The 17,543-nt window shown below is 48.2% G+C and overlaps 3 protein-coding genes across 3 annotated transcripts; all 3 read right to left on the reverse strand.

Moving 5' to 3' along the window:
• Positions 1-6,051: 6,051 nt before the first annotated feature.
• LOC146181963 (uncharacterized) lies at positions 6,052-8,157 on the reverse strand. Its single transcript, XM_084575582.1, has one exon. The coding sequence runs from the start codon at positions 8,123-8,125 to the stop codon at positions 6,950-6,952; it is 1,176 nt and encodes a 391-aa protein (XP_084431708.1). The 5' UTR covers positions 8,126-8,157; the 3' UTR covers positions 6,052-6,949.
• Positions 8,158-8,338: 181 nt separating this feature from the next.
• On the reverse strand, positions 8,339-10,022 carry LOC146181964 (uncharacterized). The gene has a single exon (XM_084575583.1). It carries the CDS (start codon positions 9,963-9,965, stop codon positions 8,952-8,954), a length of 1,014 nt encoding a protein of 337 aa, XP_084431709.1. The 5' UTR covers positions 9,966-10,022; the 3' UTR covers positions 8,339-8,951.
• A 438-nt stretch (positions 10,023-10,460) lies between these two features.
• LOC146181965 (uncharacterized) lies at positions 10,461-12,127 on the reverse strand. The gene has a single exon (XM_084575584.1). It carries the CDS (start codon positions 12,119-12,121, stop codon positions 10,952-10,954), a length of 1,170 nt encoding a protein of 389 aa, XP_084431710.1. The 5' UTR covers positions 12,122-12,127; the 3' UTR covers positions 10,461-10,951.
• Between the last annotated feature and the right edge of the window lie 5,416 nt (positions 12,128-17,543).

Raw genomic sequence — 17,543 nt, forward strand, 5'->3', positions numbered from 1 at the left:
AGAGGAGGAAGCGACGCGCGCTCGCTGCGGTAAGGAACGCGATGGTGGCACCGCCCAGCGACAACGCCGTTTACTAAGAAAAACCCAAAACTAGGGGCAATGGCGCGTATTTCAATTTACAGTTTGGTTTGGCTATAGTGCCTTGGCTTGTAGGTGGCTTGTAGGGTCACATCCTCCTGTGAATCCTTTATGCTCTTAAAGGAGTATAGACACTGAAATTTTGAGTTCATGTTTCATCTTCTGTAATGATGCTTAAGACAACTATTCATGAATCGGCTCATGACATTCGCCAGTTTCGGTTTCGGTTTCAACAGTCGAGCGATCGCTGTGACGTCAAAGTCTATGAGGAATGAATAAAACAGCGATATAATCGTTCCTTTGTCATTATATCGCTTTGTCAAAGTGAGCCTGCCTCAAGGACAGGAATTGCACAGGACGTGATGCACTGCATTTGCATATGTCAGTCCTGGCAACATCACCGCTTTCCATGTGGTGTGCAGTACCTCCATCCTATTGAACGGCCACGGCGCCTTGGTTCTGAGGACACTCTAGATGCGCATCGTATTAGTACGGATGCCGTTCTCGTAGTCTGCCAGGTAGGTGCGCTGCTTTGTGAGGTCTATCCCGAGGTACCTGTAAGTACAGGATTGCATGCCCTTGTAGCAGTAGCTTCGGTTACATGGCGGCCTTGACATGGGAACACAGTACTGCCCTCTTTCTCGTGCTGAACTGTATAGGTCCAACTGCTCTGCATGCGCAGTGCAGACATCCAGCAACTTTTGGAGTCATGCCTTCGAGCGTGCCACAAGCTCAATGTCTTCGGCGTACAGCAGGTCTGGTAGGACCTGTTGCACTACGCGGCTACTGACCATGTAAGTCAAATCAAATAACTTGCCAAACTTTTACATTTCACCCTCCAGATTGCTTAGCAGCAGCATGAATAGCAGGTAGAAAGGGCATCCCGCCGTAGACCCCGCTGCACCTCGACCGGACGAGACAGGAGGCCTTGTCACTCCACAACTACCTTGGTGTTTGTGTAAAGAGCGCGCAGCCGGGCGACAAAACTCTTCGGGTAAACTCCTGTGGCGCCACTCCTTCCACAGGACATCATGCTCTACGCAGTCGTATGTCCTCTCCACATCCAGGAAGGCAGCCCAGTGTTTTCTGCAATGTTCCATCGCGAGTTCAGCGCACTGTGGCAGAATGAAGAAATTGTCTTCGAGTCGCCGGCTGTGACGAAAAGCCTGTTGTAGCTCGCCCAGTACTTTCAAATGCTACGTCCATGCTTGTATTCGTCTGCGTAGGACCTGAGCAAGCAACCTGTACATCACCGGATTCACCGTGATCGGTCTGTATGCTGCAGGGCCGCTGCGATTGCCGGAGCTTTGAAAAGGAGCAGCAGTCTGCCTAATCTCAGTCCATCAAGAATTTACCCTTAAAACTGCTCGCAGTTCTTGTCTCTGCGTAGGGCACGCTTCACCTCTTTCGGTCGGGATGGAGGACTCCGAGTTCTTGCTTCGGTGGTCCAAAGCGCCAACTCCCTTGCCCGACTCGTTGTCGCCATGCCTATTAATACGCTCACAGCCACCACCAACCAAAATGTGGTCCAACCTCCGTCGCTCTGATTCGCTAACCTGTTGCCTAGGGTGACAACCACGTGGCTTCGCGTGGTTGGTTAAATACAATGCGCGAGTCTCCCTGACAGGTCCACGCGCGCACGCACGCACGCGCACGCGCGCACACACACACACACACACACACACACACACACACACACACACACACACACACACACACACACACACACACACACACACACACACACACACACACACACACACACACACACACACACACACACACACACACACACACACACACACACACACACACACACACACACACACACACACACACACACACACACACACACACACACAGTGGATTTGAACCAAGGTGCTGAAAGTTCCTTGCGTGTGAACCACTGAGTCACCGCACTCGGTGCTTTTGCTTGGTATCAGGATTAAACGTGCAAATATTCGGCGGAAATCCGCCTGATTGGGTTTCGAACGTTTTTGGTTGGTGATAGTGCTCCTCAAAACTTTTATGTATATAGGAATAAACATCCGCCATTTGACGCAACGGCTCCCAGATGCCAAGCCGCGCCTCCGATTGGTTTCTCGCAGTCACGTGGTCACGCGCCACCATAAATGTTCCGTCTGCTTCCCGGGTACAGAGCTCTACCCCGGGCTCCAGTACTCCAGTAGGGAGACTGCTTGCGCGGCGTGTATGCGGCAGAGCGTATCCTCCCGCACTTATCGTTTTGCACAACCTAGACAAAGGACTGTAAATGCACAAGTATGCCCGGATTGCCGCGCGTTAGGGTTCAGCAATCGCCAGGAATTCGGAAAGACCTATATTACCATACCGAGCGATATGAGTTATAGCAAACAAACTGCACGGGGATACATTTTCACCCGCAAGCAATACTTGCGAATTTTATTATAAATTGTGCTTCATAACCCGGCTTGGGAAGAAGAAAAACTGTTATAAGGACAAGGGAATAGGAGTAGTGGTGGCGTAGAGGTAGAACAGAAGTGGTCCGCATGCTACAAGACCGTAGTTCGAATCCCGATGTCGCGCAATTTCCCACCAAATTAAAAAAGACATGAAAAAAAGTCTGCGCGTGTCGATGGAACTGCATAAGCAGGTTGTGATGAGTGTGCGGTCACGTCTACGAAGGCGCCAGCGTGTCTTTATTGCCAAGGGCACTTCAGGAAGCGGATATCAACCTGGACACAGCAACAGGCCTGCCTCCAACGACGGCGGTCAAGGCCCTGCGCGAAGCAACAAACTCACGAAGCATCGGATACCAAGGTACGGCGAAGGCTCCGGGAGTCAGCCCTTGAAATTACGCTCTTCCCAAGGGCAGCGGTTGGAGAAAGAGGCATGCATCGCCGGCCCCGCATTGTGGTCGGTTTACCGTTACCAAGAGCGCGCCTGAGAAAACAGACGCGCCGACAATATGATATATACTCCCTTCCGCAGCGTCAAGAACCAGGTCTACCCGTGGGAAGCTGGTGACGTATTCGTCATGTGCCGAATTCGGAAGGCGGGTCTTCATGGTACTGTGTGCAAAAATGCCAATCGGTGCTCCTCGATTGGTCAGTGCTCAAGGACAAAGGATTACTTATCTAGGGATCTAGGGACAAGACAGTGTAGAAAAACCGGGTTCTGACCATTGCTGGGGACATTGGGAAACTTTCTCTGAAATCTCTACCATCATGTAAATAAATTTGCACTGCTCCTCGCTTCCGTGGTGCCTCGTCGCCTCGCCTCGCTGGCCTTCGCTACCTTCGGCTCCGGCCCTGCCGGCGTCGCAACACAGGTTTAGGGTGAGACCTGATATCGGTGAAAGCCTCCGGAAAGCACTTCCTCACCAGAACGGGATTTGGTCACCCTGTTGTAGTATTGGCCACAACCTCCTATCAATACTTCAATAAACCGCTAGCCCTCAGTCCCCAGCGGCTGCGAAGCTTCAACTGACAACGGCAGAGGTTAGACCTGTAACGCAACAAAGGGTACTAAAAATCTCTAGCTCCGGACAGGCCGCCATTGGAAACTGATGCAATAGCAACCTTAGACGCTAGAACCCTAGCTAGTGAGGCAAGTTTAGCAGTGCTCTTCGAGGAACTAGCATGGATGAAATGGCGGGCATGTACTGTGTGATCGAGGTTTACCGGAGAGATAAGAACTAGGAGTATTTTTCCTTGTCAATAAAGATATAGCTGGTAACATAGATGAATTCTATAGCATTAATGAGAGGGTGGGAGGCATCGTAAATAAGCTTAATACGCGGTATAAACTGAAGATTGTGCAGGCCTATGCGCCTATATGTAGTCATGATGACCATCGAGAGCTTCTACGAAGATGTAGAACCAGCAATGAGGAAGGTAAAGACAGTAAGCTGTACCTACTGAAATGCAATCTGTACTAATTTCTGAGCAGGCTTTTAGCACCCTTTCAGCACCTTTGCTACAGCCTACATAAAATCAAGGTGCTTAGAGCAAAAGCACCCTTTTGAACCGAAATGAAGGGAGTATATATATAAGAATTAGGGTGCTAGAAGGGTGCTCCAGTGGGTGTATTTTGCAGTAGCACCCTCTTAGCACCCATAAGGGTGTAAAATGTTTTGCTGTGTAATGGGCGACAGTGCTAAGCATGGAGGAAGGAAAGCTTAGGAGAGGCCCTGACGTCATTTTTTTGAAGCCGGCGCGGCCGCGCCGCCACCGGACGCTGCAACGTCTCTCCTCCTCCTTCGCCCTTTCTCCGCGACGCTCACGTACCTAGGGCCCTTAGCAACGCTGTTGCTAGTGGCCCGAGTTTTCATAGCAACGCGTCGCCGTTGCTAATGGCCCGACTTGGCTAACCCTAAATTTTGACGTCACTTCCGCCACACTTTCTCCAATGTATTGGGAATGGCAAGGGCCTCTCCTAAGTTGTTTCCTTCCTCCATGGTGCCAAGGTAGTGTTGTGACCGGAGTTCCGGCCGATGTACGCGCAGACTCCAGTAGCTGAAAAGAGAAGCAGACCTAGCGGACGTCGTCGAGCGACCGCCGCCAAAGGCAGCGAAGCGGCGGCGGCGGAATGGCGCTTTGGGTAATAGACGTCTACTTAGACGGCTACGTGGGCAGCCGCCATCTTGGGACGCATTCCAATTCGCGTGAAGCAGTCTCGCGAAGACGGCTTCGCCGAAGTCAACATCGATGCAGACTACTTTGCAGTCTAAACATGGCGGACAGTGTGCGGTTCGCGCTGAGCGAGTCGTGCGTGCAGTGGTCGCAGTAGCTGTACGGTGGTCGTGCTCTTTGCGAACGCCGGAGTATGCATATGAACGATCTTTCAAACGTGAGTTTTTACGTCAATGTGTGCGATAGCTAGAGGATAATTTAGCTGTCTTTATGGTCGTGAGATTCATAGCACTGCAGATTCTTGTATCGCGCTATAAGAAGAAAGCGTGCGTTGGATGCTGTTGGTCTTCTTCTTTTTTAACTTGACGACGAGTTTCTTCAGTCTTGATGTTATCGACAAACTCGTCGCTCTCTGGGCACCTCGCCGCGAGTCAGGACGGCTGCTGTACGGCGCACGTATGTGTTTCTATCTTGCTGTAGCAGCCGTGGCAAACCCTTCCGCGGATTTTCAGTAATCTCGGAAGAACGAACTCGCCTGACGATGCCGGCTTGTTGCGCATTGATTTTTTTGTGCCTGTATATTATTAAAACGAGTTGCTGTCTGATTTCCTCGTCTAGTGACTACAGACGACAGGTGTAACGGCACAAAGTTTTTCGTTTGCTGTTGCCGGTTATAACCTATCGTCCGTAATCCTCTCAAGTTTACAGTATTTTGCATGTTTTCATTCTTACAGCTGTGTGAATGAGATATCTGAGAAGCATGTACACTTCAGCATCAGTAATAAAAAAGGAAAAACGGACTAACATTCTCTTCCGTCAATTCGTGAGCGGGCCCCCATTGCGTGAGAAGTCGGTCTGCTACAAGTTAACCGAATAATTGTCTATCTACGTTGTGGCGATTACACATGCAATATTGTTGCTGCAAAAAATCTGCGAACCGTTAAAAACGTGATTTTCAACTGTATTGTCGTAAAGCTTTAAAGAAAACAGCGTTATAATAGTTATTCAAACGTTTTAGTTTAACCTTTATGCCGCGAGGTGACGCCGGGCGTAGATAGGTAGACGCGTTCCAATATGCGAACCTGTAGACGTCTACTAGACGTCTACAAAGCAGTCTTGCTAGACGTCTAAGAATGTCCATGGTATGTGCTCGCGCAGCAGCGACGCTCAGGCTTTCGCATTTCTCCAGTGCAGATTCTGCATTTTGTCCAGGCGGCATGGAGTTAACTCAAAGAAACTCATGGCAATACTGATAACGTCTCTGCTAATGTATGCGTGAAAGAGAGCCTTACGAATTAAGAAAACTTGCCAGATACGTATTCTATCGCAATTAAAAGCACCTTCTCAAAGCGTAAAGCGACAATTTGGTTTATTTTGCAAAGCACACTGATACACAACACCACACAAGTTGCTCCAAATGTGTGAGCACCGTTAAGCAGTATTCTCGAGAGGCACAACGAGAGAAGTCGGCGCTAAACCACATAGTTGTCAGCAACCCAACTAAAAGGGCCCTCAGCCCGCCCCTTCTCCACAAATGTAGAGATCCTTTTCCGTGGCCGTAACGTATATTTGCAAGCGATGTCGTTCAGAAAGAACTTTTCCGAATTTCTTCACTGTAAATTACCCAGGGTTTAAACCTGGTTCGACCGATGATACCGTGCGAAAACAGTTTGAATTACCCGCGCCAGGACACGTGAACTATGACGTCACGTTCTAGCACAAGACGTACGGTCCTTGTTTGGCTCAGGCGTCCCTATAGGTGTTTTCGCGTTTGTGTTCAGTCATTATCGTTCCTCCCTCAACTCTCCTCTCTATGCCCTCGACCGTTCTGGTTGCTACGATCGGCATCATCTCTCAAGGCAGCCCACTGTTGAGCGGTGCCACGTGGTGGTGACACCACCAACGCCAATTGCGGTATTACTGCGTCATGATGACGTACGCTTTAGAAGGGACCCAAGAAGACTTCACTCTTGCGTTCGTAAGTAAGGTGGGGTGCTCGTATCTACGAAATACACTCGTTGTGAACACTAGACTCGTTACGCGCTTTCAACGATGCAGAAAAGCAGTGCGACAGAGAGGGCTCTGTAATAAAAAAGCCAGAATCTCGGACTGCGTGTAAAAGCAATACCACAATGGCATTTGCTCTTGTGCGGCTGTTTACGCACTGCCTGAAACATAATAAATGTGACATCCGCTTCAGCCGCAGCAAAGAAAAAAATAACAATCACATAGGGCGTCCGGCGAGTGACATTCTACAATCAACCACGAAACCAGTTTCCGAGCGTTTTGAAGGCATGCTTTACGTTTTTCCACGCGTTACTGAAAAAGCGACCCGTCTTCTTCCAGAAAGACACGGGGACATCGACGGTAACCACTTGTATCGTCGCACCATCAGTCACGTTATTAATTGTTCCGTTCGTCTCGCTGGTGCTGTTAGAAATGACCCTGAGCGGTTCTAATAAAGTCACAGGTTGTAATCCCGCAGGAAGGCTGGAGACCAATACCCCTGTGACGCCAACAGGATGTAGTCGGATCGTAGCAGAGCCTCCAGCGGCGGAGAGATCAACGTGCTCCGGAGTCTCCGCCGGGGTTCCGTTGCTGAAGAGGACCTCGTAGCTGCAGACGCCTTCACTGGTGAGGGCACAACTGGCGCCTAGAGTCTCGACGCTGTCCTTGCTGGTCACTTTGAGATCACACCAGTCAGAGACATCGTCGGAACCAGCATCGGCTCTAAACCCTACCGAGTACCTAACAGGGACGGCGGATACAGCGCTAAGCTGCGAATCACCGCATATGCGAAGTTTGCTTCCTCCAGTCAGAACCACTTGCAAGTTCAAGGTAACAGTGTACGGTTGGCCGTTGAACAGCGGCTTGTAGACTACCAGGGCCACAGAGGCAGGTACGGGGATAGTCATGGTACCATAGTGACCACACAAAGAATATATAGGGTCGCCTGAAGCATCGGTATAGCTGTAGATGGACGCGGGACATCCGGGTATCTCAGCGTCGTTCACTGACCTGATGTCGTTGGCAATGACCAGCAAACCGGAGTGCTGCGGAGCCTCAAACGTGTAACGGCATTCTACGATGTTATCGGTAGAGTTAACGTACTGCTGGATGAGGAGCTTGACTGTTGAGTCTTCTACCACAAAGTGTCCCGAACAGTCGGCCGCCACCAGAGAGCCGGAAACCAGCGGCATTTTGTGGAAGAGAAAAGCCCAGAGCAGCCAGCATAGATGGAGTGACGGAGGCTGTCGCGGAGCGAGTTCCATGCTTGTGTGCGTTTGGCGCGCGAGCTGCTGCTGCCAGTGCAGAGACACATGCGATGAGTAATATCGAAAGTCACGTGGCGACGACTCTGTGTGACGGAAGAACAGCTGCAACTGGTGAATATCGCAACATCCGGAGCACTGGAAGCTCTGCTGGCTGTGCATTTGGTTATTCGCCGCTTGGAATGCCCAAGAGAAAGAGATTGCACGCAATAACAAAGGTGTAGTCGCAGATAGGACACGCTTACAAGGACAGCAGCCTAACAGAAGGTAAAGTGATATGTAATCACGGTTCTCGAAACAAGCGGGATGCGGCTCATGTACCGACGTCACGACAGCGTTATTGGAGTATAGTTATATGCCTTGGCATTCGTTTCTTTATTCATGTGCTGGATTTGTTAAAGATAGGTAATAAATACCTCCACGGGGACAAGTGTCCTTTCAATAAATCATAGCAACCAGTTTGCGTGAAATTATAAAACTGTTTTTGTTTAAGCGTGTTAGCCCGCTGTGAGATATTTTGGAAAGAAACCAAGTAGGATGGCAACCTGGGCAAGCTAGAAATAGCGCATTGTGGATGGAACAAAGCGAAAACGCGAAGAAGGCTAAAGAAAGAAGACGTAACACTTCTCTGCATGTATTTTTCTTTTGTCGTTACCTTGTTCTCATGCTGTTCCAATCACTGTGAACAAGAACCCGGCATATTTATAACATACGCATAAGGCACTAACAGGCTCTACCATAACTCCAAAACGTTTTATAATGACAAACAGCCAGGCATATCTAATTTCCTGAAACAGCGGGTTTCTTTCGTCCTCGTCACAAGCATATAGCATTTAAAGTTTATGTATCATGCAATGCACAAGCTGAAGCATTACAAAAATACAACGGCAGAATGCGACACTGCTTTGAGGAAGAACCGAATAAATGGCCCCTTCTGTTGCAAACCAACGAAAATAAAGAATACAGGCATAGGATAACATGGTTAAGCTCAGAACCAACCACGAAACCAGTCTCCGACGGTTTTGAAGGCGTCTGTTATGGTTTCCCAGGCACCCTTGAACCAACTAGTCATCCTGTCCCACAATGAAGGCGGACAGTTGTCTCCAACTTGGACGTTTCCACCATCTACATCAGTCGAAGTTCCCGTTGAAGAACTTATGGATGTGCTCTCTGCGTTTTCCACAGTGGAATTATCAATGTCCGTGCTGTTGTAGGAACTGCTCGAAGTGGGTACTTCAGGGGGAACCACAGTAAGTGGTGGTTGTAGTGAGCCTAACGGCACAAACTCAGCCGGAAGGTTGGTGACCAGGACGCCAGTGATTCCCGTCGGATGTAGCCTGACCGTAGCCGATCCACCAAAGGTGGAGAGGTTTACGGAATCCGCCGACTCTGCCATGCTTCCATCGCTCAGAAGGACCTCGTAGTTGCAGATGCCTTCACTGGTGAGGACGCAATTGGTGCCCAAAGTCTCGCCGTCGTCTTTACTAGTCACGTTCAGGTCGCAAAAGTCGGAAGCGTCTCCGGAGCCAGCGTCGGCCCTGAAGCCCACCGAATACCTGATCGGTACTGCAGACACGGCGCTGAGCAGCGAATCACCGCAGGCGCGTAGATTGCTTCCTCCGGTCAGGACTACTTGCAAGTCCATCGTGAGGGTGTACGGTTCGCCTTTGAACTCAGGCTTGTAGACAACCAGAGCAGTAGAAGCCGGCACGGGTATAGTCGTGGTACCATAGTGACCACACAAAGAATATACCGGGTCCCCTGATGCCTCGGCGTTGTTGTAGATGGCCACGGGGCAACCTGGTATCTCCGCATCGTTCACTGCCCTGATGTCGTTTGCGATGATCAGCAGACCAGAGCTCTGCGGAGCCTTGAAAGTATAGCGGCATTCCACGACGCTTTCGGTAGTGTTCACGTACTGCTGAATGATGAGCTTGACAGTAGAGTCCTGCAGCACGAAGTGTCCGGAACATTCTCCGGGCATTTCGGACCCTCGACCCATTGGCGTTTCGTGGACTAAAAGGACGAAGAGCGCCCAGAATCGGGCGAACGGCTGCTCGGCTGCGCGTGCCATACTCACAGAGTGCTTCCGTCGACGTTGGCGCCAGAGCAGAAACAATGAACCGGGAGAAGTGAGCAATACCGGGTGGTAGCCTTTGCTGCGTATGCGTGCAAGCGGAAGAGGGTAGAAGGCAATGCAGAACTGCGGCTGCGCGCAGCTTATGATATTAATATCCGGTACACCGACGTACAGGCGAATTTTACTCTTGTGTTATTCATTTCCGGCCCAAGTTTACGTCCCTGAGCTTTTAGTAGAAGCGACATACGCAGAGCCGTACAGATGTTGTTCGCTACAGGTAACGCGAACATGTAGTCAAATGAGCCTGGTGAACGTCTCACTGGGGTCCTACTGTGAACTAAAACGAAATTGTTGCAGAATGCAAGACACAGTCGACAGAAAAAAAAGTAAGTTTAGACATGCGCAATGAAGTGATTTGCTGCATATTTTTATCTTCAGCTTTATTTTTCATATCACGAATACATGCGTCATTGAGGTTAATAGTTCTAAACAACGACCAAAATTGGCAGATGTGAAAACTCCAAACAAAGCCTAAGGTAATACTAAAACATGCGTACACAAAGGAGCATTCAAGCAAAGCACGAGCTGTCATCCAAAGCTAAAGGTGCACAAGCGACACGATGGCTCAAATAGCTTCTTGCTTCGGCAGTGAATGAAAAATTCGCGATGCCTCGTACTCATAAAAGTGGACATAATTTGTCACACGAAGTATATAACAATAAGTAAGTAAATAAAAAGGGGATAAACATATCGCTTAGATATCCACTTTGTCTGAACATTCAGTTTCAAACAGAACATACAAGACAACGACCAGGCTTCAATACATCATCCAATGTGTGTTGCTTTCTTGCACATATGTCATCCTCAGGAAATACAGAGCCTCCTTTTGAGATTTGGAATTTAATCTCTCAGAACCAGCTGTAGAACCATGTCTCAACGGACTTCATAGTGAACGTAACAGTGTAGTACATGGTTGTCCAGGTCTCGCTGACCCAGTGAGTTGTCCTTTCCCAGAACGTCGGTGGACCGTAGTCGATTATTAGGATGAGGTCACCGTCGTCTTCACCTCCAATAGTGCTACCATTCGTGGTCGCGTTATAATCAGTAGCATTCATCGTCGGAGGCTCCGTAATGTTCATTGGCACGTCAGTAGCCAAGATGACGAGGTTTTCCGGTGAACCTTCCGTCGAAGACTCGTTAGAGCTTACGATGTCCGTTGCGCCAGATGAGCTTGAGACGGTTTCTTCCGATACCGGCGGCTCTAGCGAGCTTAAAGGCACGAATCCCGCCGGAAGATTGGAAACCAGGACTCCAGTGATGCCCGCTGCGTTCAGCCTGACCGTAGCCGATCCACCAGATGCGGAGAGGTCTACGGAATCCGCCGACTCCGCCACGCTTCCATCGCTCAGAAGGACCTGGTAGTTGCAGACGCCTTCACTGGTGAGGACACACTTGGTGCCCAAAGTCTCGCCATCGTCTTTACTCGTCACGTTGAGGTCGCAAAAGTCGGAAGCGTCTCCGGAGCCAGCGTCGGCCCTGAAGCCCACCGAATACCTGATCGGTACTGCAGACACGGCGCTGAGCAGCGAATCACCGCAGGCGCGTAGGTTGCTTCCTCCGGTCAGGACTACTTGCAAGTCCATCGTGAGGGTGTACGGTTCGCCTTTGAACTCAGGCTTGTAGACGACCAGAGCAGTAGAAGCCGGCACGGGGATAGTCGTAGTACCATAGTGACCACACAAAGAATATACCGGGTCCCCTGTTGCTTCGGCGTTGTTGTAGATGGCCACGGGGCAGCCTGGTATCTCCGCATCGTTCACTGCCTTGATGTCGTTTGCGATGATCAGCAGACCAGAGTTCTGCGGAGCCTTGAAATAGTAGCGGCATTCCACGATACTTTCAGTGGAGTTCACATACTGCTGTATGATCAGCTTCACGGTGGAGTCTTCCACAATGAAATGTCCGGAGCAATCATCCGAAGTGGCAGACCCATGGACGAGGGACGTTCCGTGCACTATCAGAGCGAAGAGCACACAGAAACGGGAGAGTGAATCGAATTGCTGCGTAGTAGGTGCCATGCTTGCGTGCACACACCGCTACTGCTGTCTATGCGGAGGCAGCACCGGGAGATGAGCCGTACAGGGGATCACGTGGTCCCTGCACTAGGGCTCGAGAGAAAGAGGCCGGTGTAGAGGGAAGTGCAGCTGCAAGAAGAGCGATGGCAAATGGCTGTGCGTCACAAACATGAGTCGCGAATGTTTTTTTATTTTAATTTTTTTTTCTTGCTGCCTCGATGTACGCCGTGTACCTCTGTACGGATGCGTGGTTGGATCATGCAGCAAGCACCGGTCAGGAACTCGACCGCGATAAACACATGCCACGCGCAGAAAGAAAACAGCTTAAAAATAGCGAAACAAAAAAATTATGGCGAATGCGCAGATGTGAGCTGTAGAGGCATTTCATACAGATTTCGCACGTAAATTACTGGCCTCAGAGAGATTTGTCGCAAGGCCGTGTACGGTATACGCACGGCAGGACGTGCGCATCCCAACGCCGCACAACATTGAAATTTGCTGTCGAAAGTGCCAGTATTTAAAAAGAAATGTTTAAAGGCTGTATGATGCATTGAAATTAACCTTCCAGGACTCGTGGACGCCGAGTAGATACTCCAAGCATGTAGGCACGAATTGATGCGACTTGGTTAAAGCTAGCGGGGCTTTTTATCTATGTCGGGCTTACTACCGGTAGCTGGAAAAAGTGGCCGCTTAGGACTGTATGCTAATAATAATGCGTAAGGCTTTAGAAGCGCACAATTTAAAGGATTGGTGAGTAGGCGAGCATAGACCGCACGTGCGCCAGCGAGGATCCGCAGGGTGATACCGCGTCATACCCTTAATGGCGCAGCTCGAGTGTCTGCCATACTTTTTCGTTCAAATCGCTGACACCGACAATGCCGTATATTCCCCCGATCATGGGGCTTTTAACGGTGTCGCGTTAAAACCAAGTGGACGTGTATTGTTACTCCGTGTACAATGTGTAACAAACGGCCAGAATTACTGCGCTCTAGACCTCCCATGCGTTTTTATTAATCGCAGTGGTACGGAAGACGCCAACCAAAACGAAATGAGATGAGTTCTATGGACGAGAAATAGTGCCTGAAATTTACCAGCCGGGAATTTACAATAACATGGCGAATGACGTAGAAAGTCGCGTTAGAGCACGTGAAATTGAAGTTATTTTTCCCCGAGGGGAATTTGTCTGAAATTGCGTGGGAAGAAGAAATGGGCTATTGAGGGTCATTATTAATTTCAAATCAAATAAAATTTTATTTTCCTTTGACAAAGTGCAAGGATGGAGCAGCCGCAAAAAGATGCTGATACCAGCTGCTTGATGATGCGACTGCCCCAACTCATGACAGCAGCAGAGGCATAATGAAAAAAATCTCATTCTCAAAATAACAAAGGAGCGTTACAAATATACTGTCATGCGTAATAACAAATACAGTGTCAAGAAAGAAGGAAACGTGTGATTGACAGGATGGAGAAGAGAATCACGCTGAACTCCCATTGCACATAGTTGTATTATATACACCATCTTTTATCATATCGACTGACTGATGAACATAATTGTTGAGAACTGGTAGACTAAAGACTAATGACTGAAGGGCATAGTTATTTGGAGCGGTTGGTATATAAAACACATGTGGATAATATGTGTTATATTTCTGCAGTTTCCTTCAGTGTGGCGATGTTGTTGCAGAAACAGTTATTCTTTTTTTGAGCTGTGGTGGGGTGGGGGTGGGGGGGGGGGGGGGGGGGGGGGGGGGTACGACGGTAAATATAATAAAGAAGAAGGTTTTCATGCCGCAAGGAATCGAAAGCTTTAGAGAGGTCTGTGCATATTCTAAGTGTTAAATTATCTTCCAAAAAGCTTTTTAATATTTTTTTTCTTGCATCAAGCACTGTTCTGGTAGAGCAATTCTTGCGAAATCCGTGCTGGAAATCATGAAGCACTGAACTTTTAATGAAGTAGTTAGATGAGTGTACATAAAATTTTCAGCGCCTTGGAAAAGATAAGCAAAATCGAGATAGGCCTGCTGTTTTTCTTTGTTTCTATCGCCGCCTTTGAAGACTAGAGTCACTTTAGCAGTTTGGTTTGAGTTAGGAAAAACACCGCTTTACAGACTGAGTTGAAAATATACGTTATTAGTGCTTTTATAATTCCAAATTAATAGACTTTATTTGTAAATTGTCAGCGTCGCATACGCTGCTGTTATTAAAATCATTATTCTAGAAGCAACCTCGTCTTCATCATGACACTTTATTTTGGTGAAATATCTGGCAGTGCGGGATCCGTTTCTTCCAAAGGCGTATTTGAAGGAAAACTGGTTGGCGAAGACGTCATTGTAAAGGTTCGCTAGACTGGATCCTGAAATATTTATGCTCTCGTGAAAGATCGCTTCGATTTCATTAAAGCCATGGGTATGACACAATACAGCCTCTAATTTTTTCCTGGTTAAATCAGAGTACTGAATGTATTGTAAAAATAAGTTACAGTAGTAGGCTCATTTAGCTTTTCGGATTATCTTGGCAGGCTTATTTCGACGAGATTTAAATTCGATAAGAATATTTTGATCATTTTTTTCAAGAAACTGTTCAAAAAGACGATTTTTGTGATCAATTTCCTCTGTAATATCCCTCGTCATCCGAGGCTTTCGGATTTGATTTGCCTGCCACAGTTCTGAGAGGAAAACTTTCAGTATAAGCAGTCTCTACTGTATCCAGAAACGTTTCGTAAGCCTCCTCAGCATCTGTTATTGTGTATAAATATTTCCACGTAATGTTCTGCAAGGATTTTTTAAAGCGGTCTAAATTCAGCTCGGATTTTGAAGTGTTCATTTTTTTCCCTTCTTTTTCGACGGAGTTGTTGTTTTCACAATCATATAAACCTGCAAGTGGTCGCTTATATCAGCAGCTACAGTATCTGCAATTATCAGTGAAGATGAGTGGTTCGTTTAAAAGGAATCCAGCAAAGCCGATGACTCGCGCAGAATTGTGTAAATATTTTTTCTTTTCTGCATAAGTACGCAGACGATGCGTCACATCGTCATAGCGCTCAAAGTGCAAGAACGCAAGAGAACGCAGTGCGGAGGGCCTCTGACGAACTATTCACATAGCTGACCCGCAACTTTCTAAACGCCCTATTAGCTGGCTGTCATGTGCCGATGGCCGAACGTGTACGACAAGGATAAAGTGAAGCCAGCTCATCCTGAGGATTGAAGGCTAGTGTAGCCATCTTACAACATCACAGTACCACCAATAAAGATACTACTGAGAATAAAAACGCTCGGACCCCAATAATTACCTGCCTCAAAAGCATTAAAAAAATTAGTTGTGATTTAGCTCTGGTTAACCCTAGTTGAATTGAGAAATCAACGGCGGAAGCTTCTTTTGCCTGCTACATTATTCCCCTATCACGCCCTGTCAGTGTAAAGTGCTACATTATTGGGGACACTTAAGCTCCTGCTTTAAGGGTATGACGTGAGAGCGTAAGCTACCAGCCTACATAAAGTCACGCTTCAACCAAGCCGTATGGACGTGCCTGCGTGTCGTAGGGGTAACGAGAATGCAAACGGCTCGGGCAGGCTGATTCTGATATCGCCCTCCCATATGAAAGGAGCGACACGACTTGGCAGCTCCTGCCCGTGGCATAGGGGTATACTTGAATTCATATGTCATGACAGGCTGATTTTTTTATGAGGAGACCGTAGTTATGCCTCTTCACGGCGTGGCTGCGGCCACTCGATGTCCCGCTTTGGTTGTCGTAGTATTGCTTTTGTATTAAAAGCAGTCTTCGTACAGCAGGCTCAAAGCAAAGCACTTCGAGTCTATAGTTGACGTTCAGCCGCCTATAGGCTCGATTTTACGGGTCGTCTTGTGGCCCCCCTTCTACAAGTCTGCATATGACTTGGATAGTTCTCATGGCGCAAAAAAAAAAAAAATTAAAGCTGTGCACTATACTTAAAAGCAGGAAGTGAAGGCTAAGATGAGACATAGAAGAACCGTATAGCACTGCAGCAGCATAAAAAGTGCTCTACGTACACGACTAACTCAATCAAAGCCCCATGTGACAAGCTCATATACAATGCAAAGTATGCGGCTACACCCAATGCGATACTAGCAGGAGGCGCAAACACAGGAGTGGATTTGGAGGGAGGGGGGAGGGGGCGGGCGTTTTCTCAAAAGCGAGAAATTTTACATAGAAAAATCATGCTAGCTGAGGCCATTTTTCCACCAGAAAGATCCAAGATATGCATCGAAATTTGATTGTTTTGATTTTATATACTGGCAGTTATTTTTTGTTAATTGTTTTATGTCCTTGGTGATTACTTTGTGGAAGTCGATATGCTGACTGCGACTGACTGCACAGGCGTGTCTTGATCAGGTCCCGATAGAACCTACACCATCAAAACAAATTGCCGAATAAAAGAGTAAAAATGGAGTCCTCTAGGGCCCTCCCTTTTAAGGTATATGCTGCCCCGAACTCCCGGCTAGATATCAATCATTAATAGGCATGCATATTCTAAACTCACAGTAACTTGATGCAGTTACCAACAGAAGGAGACTTTTAACCGTGGAACAAGCAGAAGCCTTGGTAACTGTAAGAACTTCGCATGATTTAAAGAAAATTTGGCATGTTTTAAATCTTTCCCAGCGCTTGGGCACCTTACTGCGCCCGTATTGAGGACTGTGCTGGGAAAAAGGGAACCGTTATTCCCTTTTTACTCTCATAAAGGACCATCCGAGTTTAGAGTGTACATGCGAGCAACGCTCTTGCCCAGTTCAGTTGCCCATTGTCTTCAGCTGTTTTCAAAATTCGGAATGCTGTATCAATAGTCCAACAGACAACTCTGTCATTGGCAACAGTGGTGCATACGGCGCCCACATCTTCCGCACTTTGGTGCTTTGACCTGGGGGAAACCAATCAACCAACCAATATCAAAAACACATTTAATGCAGACGCGACACAATTGCGTCAAACCACACATATGTATCATCCGCGTATGGGACAGTATGGTAAATTACTGCGATGCGGAACAGTACAGTCCTTGGCATCACGGTGGTCTATCTGTGGAATACGCGGCGTTTTTGATGCGCGTACCGTCGCTTCGATTGTTCGCGATGGCCCCGTTCTATAGCGCTCCGCGACGCGACACTTGTTGCATACGCGCATGTCAGAAAACTAGAATTTACGGGTCGGAGCCTGGCGTGCGCTGCACCTCGGCGGTGGCTCTGGTTGTCGACGGATGAAGCACGCACGGTCGGAAGACACCGGATGGTTTAGGAGTGGAAGCAGTGCCGCCTTGCCACACGTCTGTAGAGGTGTTTTGACACGACCGAATTGCGAGAAAGCAGCAAGCCACCAACGGCTAGAGGACGTGGTTAAATTCGATCGGACGAATTGATAACAGCTAGGCACACAATGCAGCAACCGATACGA

The sequence above is a fragment of the Amblyomma maculatum genome, chromosome 8 (genome assembly GCF_055883805.1).
Source record: "Amblyomma maculatum isolate TAMU_Amacu chromosome 8, ASM5588380v1, whole genome shotgun sequence".
NCBI lineage: Eukaryota > Metazoa > Arthropoda > Arachnida > Ixodida > Ixodidae > Amblyomma > Amblyomma maculatum.

Bases quoted from the DNA above. Each gene is read 5' to 3' on its own strand.
- LOC146181964 (XM_084575583.1), bottom strand. From the start codon at position 9,965: ATGGGTCGAGGGTCCGAAATGCCCGGAGAATGTTCCGGACACTTCGTG.
- LOC146181963 (XM_084575582.1), bottom strand. From the start codon at position 8,125: ATGCACAGCCAGCAGAGCTTCCAGTGCTCCGGATGTTGCGATATTCAC.
- LOC146181965 (XM_084575584.1), bottom strand. From the start codon at position 12,121: ATGGCACCTACTACGCAGCAATTCGATTCACTCTCCCGTTTCTGTGTG.